Below are 12,072 nucleotides of genomic sequence, written 5' to 3'. Positions count from 1 at the left end.
TGTAACGTTTTTATTTTAAAAAAACGAGCATTTTTGGCCAAGTTATGACCATTTTTGTATTTATGCAAATGAGGCTTGCAAAAGTACAACTGGGCGTGTTGAAAAGTAAAAGTACAACTGGGCGTGTATTATGTGCGTACATCGGGGCGTGTTTACTACTTTTACTAGCTGGGCGTTCTGATGAGAAGTATCATCCACTTCTCTTCAGAACGCCCAGCTTCTGGCAGTGCAGATCTGTGACGTCACTCACAGGTCCTGCATCGTGTCGGCACCAGAGGCTACAGTTGATTCTGCAGCAGCATCAGCGTTTGCAGGTAAGTAGCTACATCGATTTACCTGCAAACGCCGATTCTGCTGCAGAATCATCTGTAGCTTCTGGTGCCGATGTGTCCTCGCTCGTCTGACACGATGCAGGACCTGTGAGTGACGACACAGCGTGATCTCTCAAGAACACGGCTGTGTCTGCACTGCCAGAAGCTGGGCGTTCTGAAGAGAAGTGGATGATACTTCTATACACAACGCCCAGCTAGTAAAAGTAGTAAACACGCCCAGATGTACGCACATAATACACGCCCAGTTGTACTTTTGCAAGCCTCATTTGCATAAATACAAAAATGGTCATAACTTGGCCAAAAATGCTCGTTTTTTTAAAATAAAAACGTTACTGTAATCTACATTGCAGCGCCTATCTGCTGCAATAGCAGATAGGGGTTTCAAAATCTGGTGACAGAGCCTCTTTAACTGATCGGCAGTAACTCTTTCAGCACCCTCGACAGTGAATGCCGATCACAATATCGAGAAACCTGTTAAAAAAAAAGAAAGTTCGTACTTACCGAGAACTTCCCTCCCGGCCGTTGCCTTGGTGACGCGCCTATCTTGACATCGGGCCCCAACTCCCTGGATGACGCCGCAGTCCATGTGACCGCTGCAGCCTGTGCTTGGCCTGTGATTGGCTGGAGCTGTCACTTGGACTGAATTGTCATCCCGGGAGGTCAGACTGGAGGAAGAAGCCGGGAGTTATCGGTAAGTCAGAACTTCTTTTTTTTTTTTTTACACGTTCATGTTTATTGCGATCGGAAGTCACTGTCCAGGGTGCTGAAACAGTTTAACTCTTTCAGCACCCTGGACAGTGAATATCTCCTGACGTTGCGTACCGGAAACCCGGTGAAGTTCGGCTCGGTTGTCCGGGTTCGCTCATCTCAAAGACACTCCGTTTGGATGTTTGGAAACAGAAAAGCACGTGGTGCTTTTCTGTTTACATTCATCCGTTTGACAGCTGGTGCGCTGTTTCAGTCGGTTCGCACGGAAGTGCTTCCGTGCGACCTGCGTGGTTTTCACGCACCCATTGACTTCAATGGGTGCGTGATGCGCGAAATACGCGGAGATATTGAGCATGTCACGCTTTTTGCGCAGCGGACAAACGCTGCGCAAAAAGCACGGACTGTCTGTACTGCCCCATAGACTTGTATTGGTCTGTGCGTGGCGCGTGAAAACCACGCGGCCCGCACGGACCCAATACACGTTCGTGTGAATCCCCCCTTAGGCTGTTCAGAACCCCTGCGAGGTTGAAATGATAAATGGAAAATATCCAAATAAAATGGAGGCCCCAAAATCCACTAGGTGCACCTTCGTTTTTAAGGCCTGCGTTGTGGAATTGTCTAACATGTCTAGCAAGAGGCGCCATATTTATCATACAGCATGCGCAACTGTGATAAATTTAACGCATCTTTTACATAGTTACATAGTTAGTACAGCTGAAAAAAGACACATGTCCATCAAGTTCAACCAAGGGAAGGGAAAAGGGAAGGAAAAATTTCTACACATAGGAGCTAATATTTTTTTGTTCTAGGAAATTATCTAACCCTTTTTTAAAGCCATCTACTGTCCCTGCTGTGACCAGCTCCTGCGGTAGACTATTCCATAGATTCACAGTTCTCACTGTAAAGAAGCCTTGTCGCCTCTGCAGCTTGAACCTTTTTTTCTCCAGACGGAGGGAGTGCCCCCTTGTTTTTTGAGGGGGTTTTACAAGGAACAGGATATCACCATATTTTTTGTATGTGCCATTAATATATTTATATAAGTTAATCATGTCCCCCCTTAGTCGTCTTTTTTCAAGGCTAAATAGGTTTAATTCTTTCAATCTTTCCTCATAACTTAAATTCTCCATGCCCCTAATTAGCTTCGTTGCTCTTCTTTGTATTTTTTCCAACTCCAGGGCATCCTTTCTATGAACTGGAGCCCAGAACTGGACTGCATATTCTAGATGAGGCCTCACTAATGCTTTGTAAAGTGGTAATATTACATCCCTGTCCCGCGAGTCCATGCCTCTTTTAATACACGACAATATCCTGCTGGCCTTTGAAGCAGCTGATTGACACTGCATGCTGTTATTGAGTTTATGATTTACAAGTACACCCAGATCCTTCTCAACAAGTGAATCCGCCAGTGTAGCTCCCCCTAGGACATATGATGCATGCAGGTTGTTGGTACCCAGATGCATAACTTTACATTTATCTACATTAAACTTCATCTGCCAAGTGGACGCCCAAACACTTAGTTTGTTTAAATCTGCCTGTAATTCATGAACATCTTCCATAGTCTGAACTATATTGCATAGCTTGGTGTCATCTGCAAAAATAGAAATAGTGCTATTAATCCCATCCTCTATATCATTAATAAATAAGTTGAATAATAGTGGTCCCAGCACTGAACCCTGGGGTACACCACTTATAACCGGTGACCATTCAGAGTAGGAATCATTGACCACAACCCTCTGGATACGGTCCTTGAGCCAATTCTCAATCCAATTACAAACTATATTTTCTAAACCTATAGTCCGTAATTTACCCATTAGGCGTCTATGGGGGACAGTGTCAAATGCCTTTGCAAAGTCCAAAAACACTAAATCCACAGCGGCCCCTCTGTCTAGACTTCTGCTCACCTCTTCATAAAAACAGATTAGGTTAGTTTGACAACTTCTGTCCTTAGTAAAACCGTGCTGGCTGTCACTTATAATGCTATTTATTGTCACATAATCCTGTATATAGTCCCTCAATAGCCCCTCAAACATTTTCCCCACGATGGATGTTAAGCTTACTGGTCTATAATTACCCGGGGAAGACATAGAGCCCTTTTTGAAAATAGGCACCACATTTGCCCTGCGCCAGACCCTTGGCACTATACCAGTCACTAGAGATTCTCTGAATATTATGAAAAGGGGGACAGAAATAACTGGACTAAGCTCTTTAAGAACTCTAGGGTGTAACCCATCTGGACCCGGGGCCTTGTGCACATTTATTTTATTTAATTTAGCTTGGACCATCTCTACATTCATCCAATTCAGTATATCAACTGATATATTAACAGCACTGGCACCGGCTACATCAGCTGCTCCTTCTTCAGTTTTATATACAGAGCTAAAGAACCCATTTAGTAACTCTGCCTTCTCTTGATCCCCTGTGATCAACTCCCCATTACCATTATCTAGGGGTCCCACATGTTCAGACCTGGGCTTTTTTGCATTTATATGCTTGAAGAATTTTTTGGGATTTGTTTTACTATCCTTGGCCACCTGCCTTTCATTTTGTATTTTTGCTAATTTTATTACATTCTTACAGATTTTATTAAGCTCTTTATATTTTACAAAGGCTACAGCTGTACCCTCAGATTTGTATTTTTTAAATGCCCTTTTTTTGTCATGTATTGCCCCTTTCACAGAATGTGTAAGCCATGTGGGGTTTAATTTGAGTCGTTTATACTTGTTACCTGTAGGAATAAATTTTGCACTATAATAACTCAAAGTAGATTTGAAAATCTCCCATTTATCATTTGTCCCATTATTTGACATTAGTTCTTGTCAGTCCATATCCTGAATTGCAGCCCTCATCCTGGGGAAATTGGCTTTCTTAAAATTAAATGTTTTTGCCCTCCCAGCCTGTGTTTGTTTTTTACAGTATAGGTAAAATGTAACTATATTGTGATCACTGTTACCGAGGTTTTCACGAACATTGACATTCCCAACAAGATCTGCATTATTAGAAATGACCAGATCCAACAGAGCTTCACCTCTAGTCGGGTCTTCCACAAACTGGCCCATAAAATTTTCCTGCAACAGGTTGAGGAAATGTCTCCCCTTTGCAGTTGAAGCCGAACCATGACACCAATTAATATCCCGGAAATTAAAATCTCCCATTATCACTACAGTACCCGCCTGTGCAGCCCGCTCCATCTGTTTATATAGCTGAACTTCCATCTCCTCAGTTATATTGGGGGGTCTATAAAGTACACCAAAAGTAATTTTTTTTTTTCAGTGTTTACCTCCCTTTCTAGTTCCCTTTCTGTTTAAATCTTAGACCACATTAGTAAATCTGCTCCATTGATTTTTGTTTCTCAGTTGGCTTCTGCGGTGTTACATTGGAAAAAAAAAATTAAATTGAATATCTGCAAAATATTTTTATTTTTTTAATTTCTCAACCTCTTTGTCTTGTCCTTTGAAACACCTGAAGGGTTATCAAACTTACAAAATGCTGTCTTCAATACTGTGAGGAGTGAAACTTTTGAAATGAGTGATTTCTGCTGGTTTTCCAAATGTAATTTCAGAAATGAACTAGTGGCAGAAAAAATATGGCTGGCCGGGTTCCCACGTAGCGTAAACGTTACGGCATTCTGTGCAGAAATTTCGCAGCATTTACAGTAGCAGCAAAGTGGATGATATTAAGAAAATTTCATGCCCACGCTGCGTAAAAAAAATGCAGCGTAAACGTTAATAAATTGACCCGCGGTCAATAAATCCGCAGCATGTCAATTTATGTTGTGTTTTTGTTGCTTTTCTGTGAGGCTGGGTTCACACGACCTATTTTCAGGCGTAAACGAGGCGTATTATGCCTCGATTTACGCCTGAAAATACGGCTCCAATACGTCGGCAAACATCTGCCCATTCATTTGAATGGGTTTGCCGACGTACTGTGCCGATGACCTGTCATTTACGCGTCGTCGTTTGACAGCTGTCAAAAGACGACGCGTAAAATTACAGCCTCGTCAAAAGAAGTGCAGGACACTTCTTGGGACGTTTTTGGAGCCGTTTTCTCATAGACTCTATTGAAAACAGCTCCAAAAACGGCGCAAAAACCGCAGCGAAAAATGTGAGTTGCTCAAAAAACGTCTGAAAATCAGGTGCTGTTTTCCCTTGAAAACAGCTCCGTATTTTCAGACGTTTTTGGCTCAGCGTGTGAACATACCCTTACAGGTTTTCCCCATTGAATTCAATAGGGGTTGCAAAATCCACAACAGAAAGCCATGTGCTGCAACTTTGTGCAGCGGATTCGCACCGATTCCGCTGCAAAAAATCGCAACTCAGGGAAAAAACAAAAAACATACCCAGAATTCTCCCCTTCTTCCTGCAGTCCGGCCTCTTGGGATGACGTTTCATCCCATGTGACCGCTGCAGCCAATCACAGGAGGGGGTAAGTATGATCGTTGTTTTTTTTCTTCCCAAACACTCTTTTCCGCAGTGGAAATTCCGTTACAAAAACTGCACCACTATGTGGTGCAATTTTTCGGATGGAGGGTGCTGCGGGTTCAAGGTCGGATACGCTGCGCAGATTTTTAAGCAGCGTATCCGACCTGTGTGAACCCAGCCTTATAACACCCTAAAAAAAAAAAGTTTCAAAAATAAATAAGACGTGAGAAATGTTATTTATTTACTAATTTGTGTGGTATCACGACTATCTGTTTTAGAAGCAGGGAAATTCACATTTTGAAAATAGCAAATTTTTTTATTTTTGCATATTTTTAATTTTGGATTTTTCCATAAACACCAAACCTACCGACCAAAATGAACCCCTAAAATAAAGTATAATGTGTTGCGAAAAATCTCAGAATTACTTGGATGAATAAAAGCATTACAAAGCAAGGGTCGTCTTAAACGGCCTGCATGGGCCGTGTTAACGAACGCCGATCATCAAGGAGCTATGTATGGGGACGAGCGCTTGTTACTCGATCGCTCGTCTCCATGCATTTCCATCGTGTTGGCAGCGCGTCTCCCTGTTTACACAGGGAGATGTGCTGCCGACAATGATAATATTTTTAGCTGCATAAACTATACGATTAGCCGATAAATTAGCAGCATCACTCATTAGCTGATCGTCGCACTGTTTACACCGGGCAATGATCGGGAATGAGCGTTCTGTGAAGGCTCGTTTTCCCAATAATTGGCCCGTGTAAAAGAGCCTTTATTCCCATATAAAGTGACACATGCCTGATTTGAAAAAATAGGGTCTGTGTCCTTAAGGGTATGTTCACACGATGAGAGGCATTTACGTGTGAAAAGACAGACTGTTAACAGCTGCCTCGTTTCACACGTAAATGCTCCTCGCATTTTTGCGAGCCGTCTGAGACGCTCGTAAATCTTGAGCTATGCTTCATTGAGTTCAATGAAGAACAGCTCAAATTACGTGGCAAAGAAGTGCCCTGCACTTCTTTGCCGAGGCAGTCCATTTACGCGTCGTCGTTTGCCAGCTGTCAAACGACGACGCGTAAATTACAGGTCGTCTGCACAGTACGTCGGCAAACCTATTCAAATGAATGGGCAGATGTTTGCCGACGTATTGTAGCCCTATTTTCAGGCGTAAAACGAGGCATAATACGCCTCGTTTACGCCTGAAAATAGGTCGTGTGAACCCAGCCTAAGGGGGTATTCCAGTTGTAACAAGTTATCACCTATCCATTGGATAGGTGATAACTGTAAGGGTATGTGCACACACACTAATTACGTCCGTAATTGACGGACGTATTTCGGCCGCAAGTACCGGACCGAACACAGTGCAGGGAGCCGGGCTCCTAGCATCATACTTATGTAAAACTGCCTCGCGGGAAAAAGAAGCGACATGCCCTATCTTCGGGCGCTTCCGCCTCTGACCTCCCATTGACTTCAATGGGAGGCAGAGAGAGCGTATTTCGCGCTGTTTTATGCCCGCGGGGCTCAATGGCCGCGGGCGAAAAACGCTGCGAAAATCGCCGCGAAAATCGGCGTGCAGGGAGAGGAAGGGTATGTTCACACGAGGGCGTCCGTAACGGCTGAAATTACGGGGATGTTTCAGCCTGAAAACATCCCTGTAATTTCAGCCGTAACGGCATGTGCAGGCGCTTGAACGCCGCGTCCATTACGGACGTAATTGGCGCTGCTATTCATTGGAGTCAATGAGTAACGGCTCCAATTACGGCCAAAGAAGTGACAGGTCACTTCTTTGACGCGGGCGTCAATTTACGCGCCGTCATTTGACAGCGGCGCGTAAATTACGCCTCGTGTGAACAGACAAACGTCTGCCCATTGCTTTCAATGGGCAGATGTTTGTCAGCGCTATTGAGGCGCTATTTTCGGACGTAATTCGGGGCAAAAACGCCCGAATTACGTCCGTAATTAGTGCGTGTGAACATACCCGAATATCTGCCTCAAACTTCCAAACGGAATTTTGAGGCAGATATTCCTCCTGCAAAATACCCCGTGTGAACATAGCCTTAGATTGGCAGAGGTCTGATGACTAGGATCCCCACCGATCACCAGAACGGGGTTCCATGTCCCCCGTTACCCACAGGAGGAATTTAATGGATTGGGAGTCGAGCATGCACCCTGCCGCTCCATTTAAAGTCTATGGCAGGGATGAAAACTGCCAAACGCTGTGCCCCGCCTGCTTTGAATTGCTGAACGGGGTCAAGAAACGCTGTTTACCTGACAGGTGAGGGTACCAAGGGTGGGAAGCCCACCAATTAAGACATTTATGGTGTATCCTGTGGATATACCATAAATGTCTAAGATGAGAATAACCCTTTTAAATCACAAGTTCTACAGCTTGCAAATAAATCTACTTTCATGTTTTAATTCCTCACTACCTTGTATACACACAGAGGCTGAAAACCTGTCCTGTTCATGCCCAACTTGTTACTAGTTATATCTCTGACTAGCCCTGTATCTGTGTCAGTTGGACAGGACAGGTTTTTAGCCTCAATGTAAAAACAATGTGCTTCCATTCACATACAGCAAGCAGAGATCTTGAACACGGTGAGGAATTGAAACACAAATTCTATTAGAAATGATATTAACATATGCGATGGTGTTTTGTATGTTCACACGCTGAGACACGTCCTGATTCTGTCCTGACCCTTTTTACAGTCCAGGTAATTGAATGAAAGTGTTAATGATCTGCCGTGTCCACAGCGACTCCCTCAGTGCACAATGAATCAGCTCCACTGACAGCTGCAGGTCCTGGCACTGCACTGTCTCAGGCAGACACGGGGAAGGCAAGGACTCACCTCTCAGCCAATCAGCGGCCGGGGGCGGTGCCGGAGTTGCACAAGAATGACAGCTCGGGTTTAAATGCCAAGAGTTTGGCGCTGGGTGAAAGTGTCAGAGAGCTGGTGTGAGCAGGGAGGGTGGCAGCAGCACAGACCTGTCTACACCCGGGGAGCGTTCTGCACTGCAGTCTGGGCACATCGTCATGGCACTGAAAGTTTGCATCGTTGGCTCTGGCAATTGGTTAGTATTTGCACATGATCTGTGTGATCTGTTGTTTCTGTCTTGTTGGCCATTACAAGTCCGGGTATAAGGAGCGCAATATCCTGCAGGACCAGCTAAAGGAGCTATTCACAATCACCCCCATACAGCAGCATGTGATCCTGTGGACTTTACAGAAATGCCTTTGTTTATTGTTCATTGAGCAGCAGCAGCAGGACATAATCCACCCACAATAATAGTCATGCTGAGCTGCGCCTCCCACAGATCCCTCTCTGTACAGTCCTAAGATCTGTCATTTATTGACTCTTCATATTTTATATAACTGTTGCTATCACATTGTCATTTATTATATATCACTGACACATTCCACAGATGGTCCCTGTCCGATGGGCTCGCAGTGTATTTTGTCTACCTCAGATACCCACTGTTTTGTTGGAGCGAGTGGGAAACCAATGAAAGCCCAGGGAGAACTTGCAAATGTAATGCTGATTGTGCCCTATTCAGACTTGAACCCATGGCCCCAGTACCGCCAGGCAGACTAGAAAAACTAGCCAGTGCCCATAGGCGGGTGTTCATGGCCAGTGTTGTCTACAAAGTTCTCCATGACCCTTTACACTAGCGATCCTGCAGAAGTGTTTACTGCAAACACAGTATATTCCACAGATTATCTCAAGGGTATCGTGTGCCCATGATGTAACCTCCGAAATATGGTCCTTAAGAGAGCCAATTCCACCTTCTATCTTCTCACACCACAGTAGGTGGCAGGGAATTTACTAGAGGTTAAAACCTTTAATACAGAATTGGAAGGGGCATTTTGTTTTGGGACCAGGAGCGTGACACTTGACATTTATATAAAGTGGTTCTGTACTATTCTGAAATGACTGAGCACAAGAAGTTATGGCACTTTAGAAGTCATTTGTTCTTATGGGATCCCTGAGTTCTTGGCTGTGGGTGATGTGTTTATTTACATGGAGACATCTATAGACACAACTTGTACTATGTCACCGAACCCCAGTGTACAAAAAGTCAGCGTCTTCTGTGTGCAGGTACGGCTGATGTTACACCTGTACAGTTTACGTGATCATATGTAGAAGTCTGAGTGCTATGACTTTTAATTCTGCTGAGCCCTGCAGCCCAGGGTAAACGTTAGAAGGCCATGTCTGTTCCATACAGAGGAAATGTAGTAGTGTCTTTAGTTTTCATCTTGACGTATGGTCTCTGCATTGCATTGGTCTGATGTGTAATATTGGAATTCAGTTATCCTTCATATGTCTGGCAGGGGGCGGGCATGGTGAATTCCGATACAGCGCCCGTCTTTTGTACGTCAGGCACCATGGATGTGTTGAATTGGGACGCAGTGCCCCCTTCTTTATATAAAGACAGTTTGTAGGGGACAGAAAGATAGAAAACTGCCCCAAAATAATTTGGAATCTCCTCCAAGTTCCTTTTTACCCTTGTGGTGATTGAATCCACTTAATCCAATCGCCAATGTGGCAGGAATCTTATTGAGAGAGGTTTTAAGTGACCAAGATGCTTGGAGTAGAGGTGTTAATTGTAGATCCAATACTAATAAACTAAATCCAGTGACCAAGCCGGCAACTTTTTTTTTGGTTCTGTCTAAAAATATTCATATAATGATCCAACTACTTTCCTTGCAGTAAATCACATGTCAGCCTTACTTGCCCATCCCTGATATAATGGTGTAGCTGCGGACAGTATTCGGGATTATAGTCTTGAATTGTCATTTCAGCGCACTCCGTAAACTACAGATCCAATCATGAACTTTGTTCCTCTATCTGATGTGAATCTCGTCTACCCCAAGTACTGTACACTAGTGCACATGTACGTTCTGCATTCCCGGCGCTCTGCGAGACACAGCACTCTCCTCACAATGGCCACAAGTGCCCTCACTAATAAAACTATTTTTCATTGGTAGGTCAGTAAGTAGCGTGCTCTATTGAATATCGCTAGCAATTTATTATAATTCTGTGAAATGCAGTCCATGACGCCGCTCAGGGCCGGCGTCTGCTCCCGGCGAACCCAGGCGAGTGCCGGGGCCCACTACCCTTGGGGGGCCCACACATTCGCCGGGTGCTGACGCTGCCGTCGTCACGGCATCACTGTCCATATATGGACAGTGATGTCAGGAGCAGAGCAGGAGAACCGGGGCAGAGTGCTAGTAGTGCTCTGCCCGGGACTATGGCTCTGAGGCTGCCTCGGAATACACTGTCCATATATGGACAGTGACATGAGGGGCTGCTCCTGAAGCGGAATCCCCACCCAGAGTGTCGGCAATGCTCTGGCTGGGGATTCCACTCCTAGAGGGACCCCCAAAGGCGCAACCTAAAGGGAGGGTGGCTGTGTGGCACTACCTGGAAGGTGGGGGCTGTGTGGCACTACCTGGAAGATGGGGGCTGTGTGGCACCACCTGGGAGAGTGGTCTGTGTGGCACTATCTACGGAGGGTGCTAAACTTATGGGGGTACAAACTGAGGGCCTAACGTCTATATGGGGGCACACAGTGACATTTTACTGCTGCCATGAGTTCCCCCACAAAGGGTCCTACTAGGTCGTGTCGCCCAAGGGCCCACATAAACCTGGAGCCGGCCCTGACGCCGCTGTTGAAGAAGAGCGGTCTCCCCTTCATGTGTGTCGGCGGGTCATCCCATGTGACCACTAGGGTGCTGACACTGATGTCCCTGTAGAAGTAAGCCCCCCCCCCCTAGCGGTCATGTGGGATGATGATGCGCTGACACATCTGAAGGGGAGACCGGTCACCTAATCGCATAATCTCCACAAAGAACTACCGGACTTCCAGTGACCTAGTAGCGTATTACCAAACAGAGAAATGTTACAGTAAACCAAAGACCTGTACCATAGTAAGGCCCCATGCACACGAACGTGCTTTTGCGGGCCGCAATTCCTCCCAAAATCCACGGGAAAATTGCAGCCCCATTCATTTAATTGGGAACCATGCACACGATAGTGGTTTCCATGGTCCGTGCATGGCCCAGGAGCCTGGATCGCAAAGAGAACAGACATGTCTTATTATGTTTTGCGGTCCAGGCTAATAGAAAATAATGCACGTGGCCATGTGCATGGCCCGCGATTTGCGGGTGACACTCCGCAGCCGGCTGACCCGAAAATCACGGCCGTGCACATGGCTACGGTCGTGTGCATGAGGCCTAAGTGTGCCCGTATCTAACATTTATTTCATTATGGGAACGTTTTTGCTCCCTGGATAACCCCTTAAGATGCTAGAACTGTATTGCATGTTGGTGTCATGGGCCTAAACTCCTAGGACGGCTGTTCCTGTTTGACACTACTCTAGAGGACCAGTTACCTTGGACCGTTACCAGTCCCCCGCCCCCCCCCCCCCCCCCATAAAGTTCACAGCTCCTCGACTGGATTAGAGGAGATTTCTTTGTTTATGTAAATAAAGATTCATCATTGTATAGCAAATCTTTTTATTACTTTTTGGTATACGTTTCAATCCTTCACCATTTTCGAGATCTTTGCTTGTTGTTGGTGAATAGCAACATTCTTGATTCCCTACCACTGAGA

The 12,072-nt window shown here is 45.3% G+C and overlaps 1 protein-coding gene across 2 annotated transcripts in view; it reads left to right on the top strand.

The window, feature by feature from the left end:
* SMARCD1 (SWI/SNF related BAF chromatin remodeling complex subunit D1) overlaps positions 1 to 12,072 on the top strand; it is a 94,333-nt gene that overhangs the window by 27,087 nt on the left and 55,174 nt on the right. Inside the window, exon 1 of one of the 2 annotated variants that reach the window (XM_075851805.1) lies at positions 8,348 to 8,530. The exons of the other annotated variant lie outside the window; for it this stretch is intronic. Within the exon in view, the coding sequence (XP_075707920.1) occupies positions 8,493 to 8,530 (38 nt within the window). The 5' untranslated portion in view covers positions 8,348 to 8,492. Of the gene's footprint in view, positions 1 to 8,347; positions 8,531 to 12,072 lie in introns of those variants that run through there. 2 annotated transcript variants of the gene reach the window in all.

Source organism: Rhinoderma darwinii, chromosome 2, assembly GCF_050947455.1.
Source record: "Rhinoderma darwinii isolate aRhiDar2 chromosome 2, aRhiDar2.hap1, whole genome shotgun sequence".
NCBI lineage: Eukaryota > Metazoa > Chordata > Amphibia > Anura > Rhinodermatidae > Rhinoderma > Rhinoderma darwinii.
Note: the sequence above shows the minus strand (reverse complement) of the source record. Positions and strands in the feature narration are given on the sequence as shown.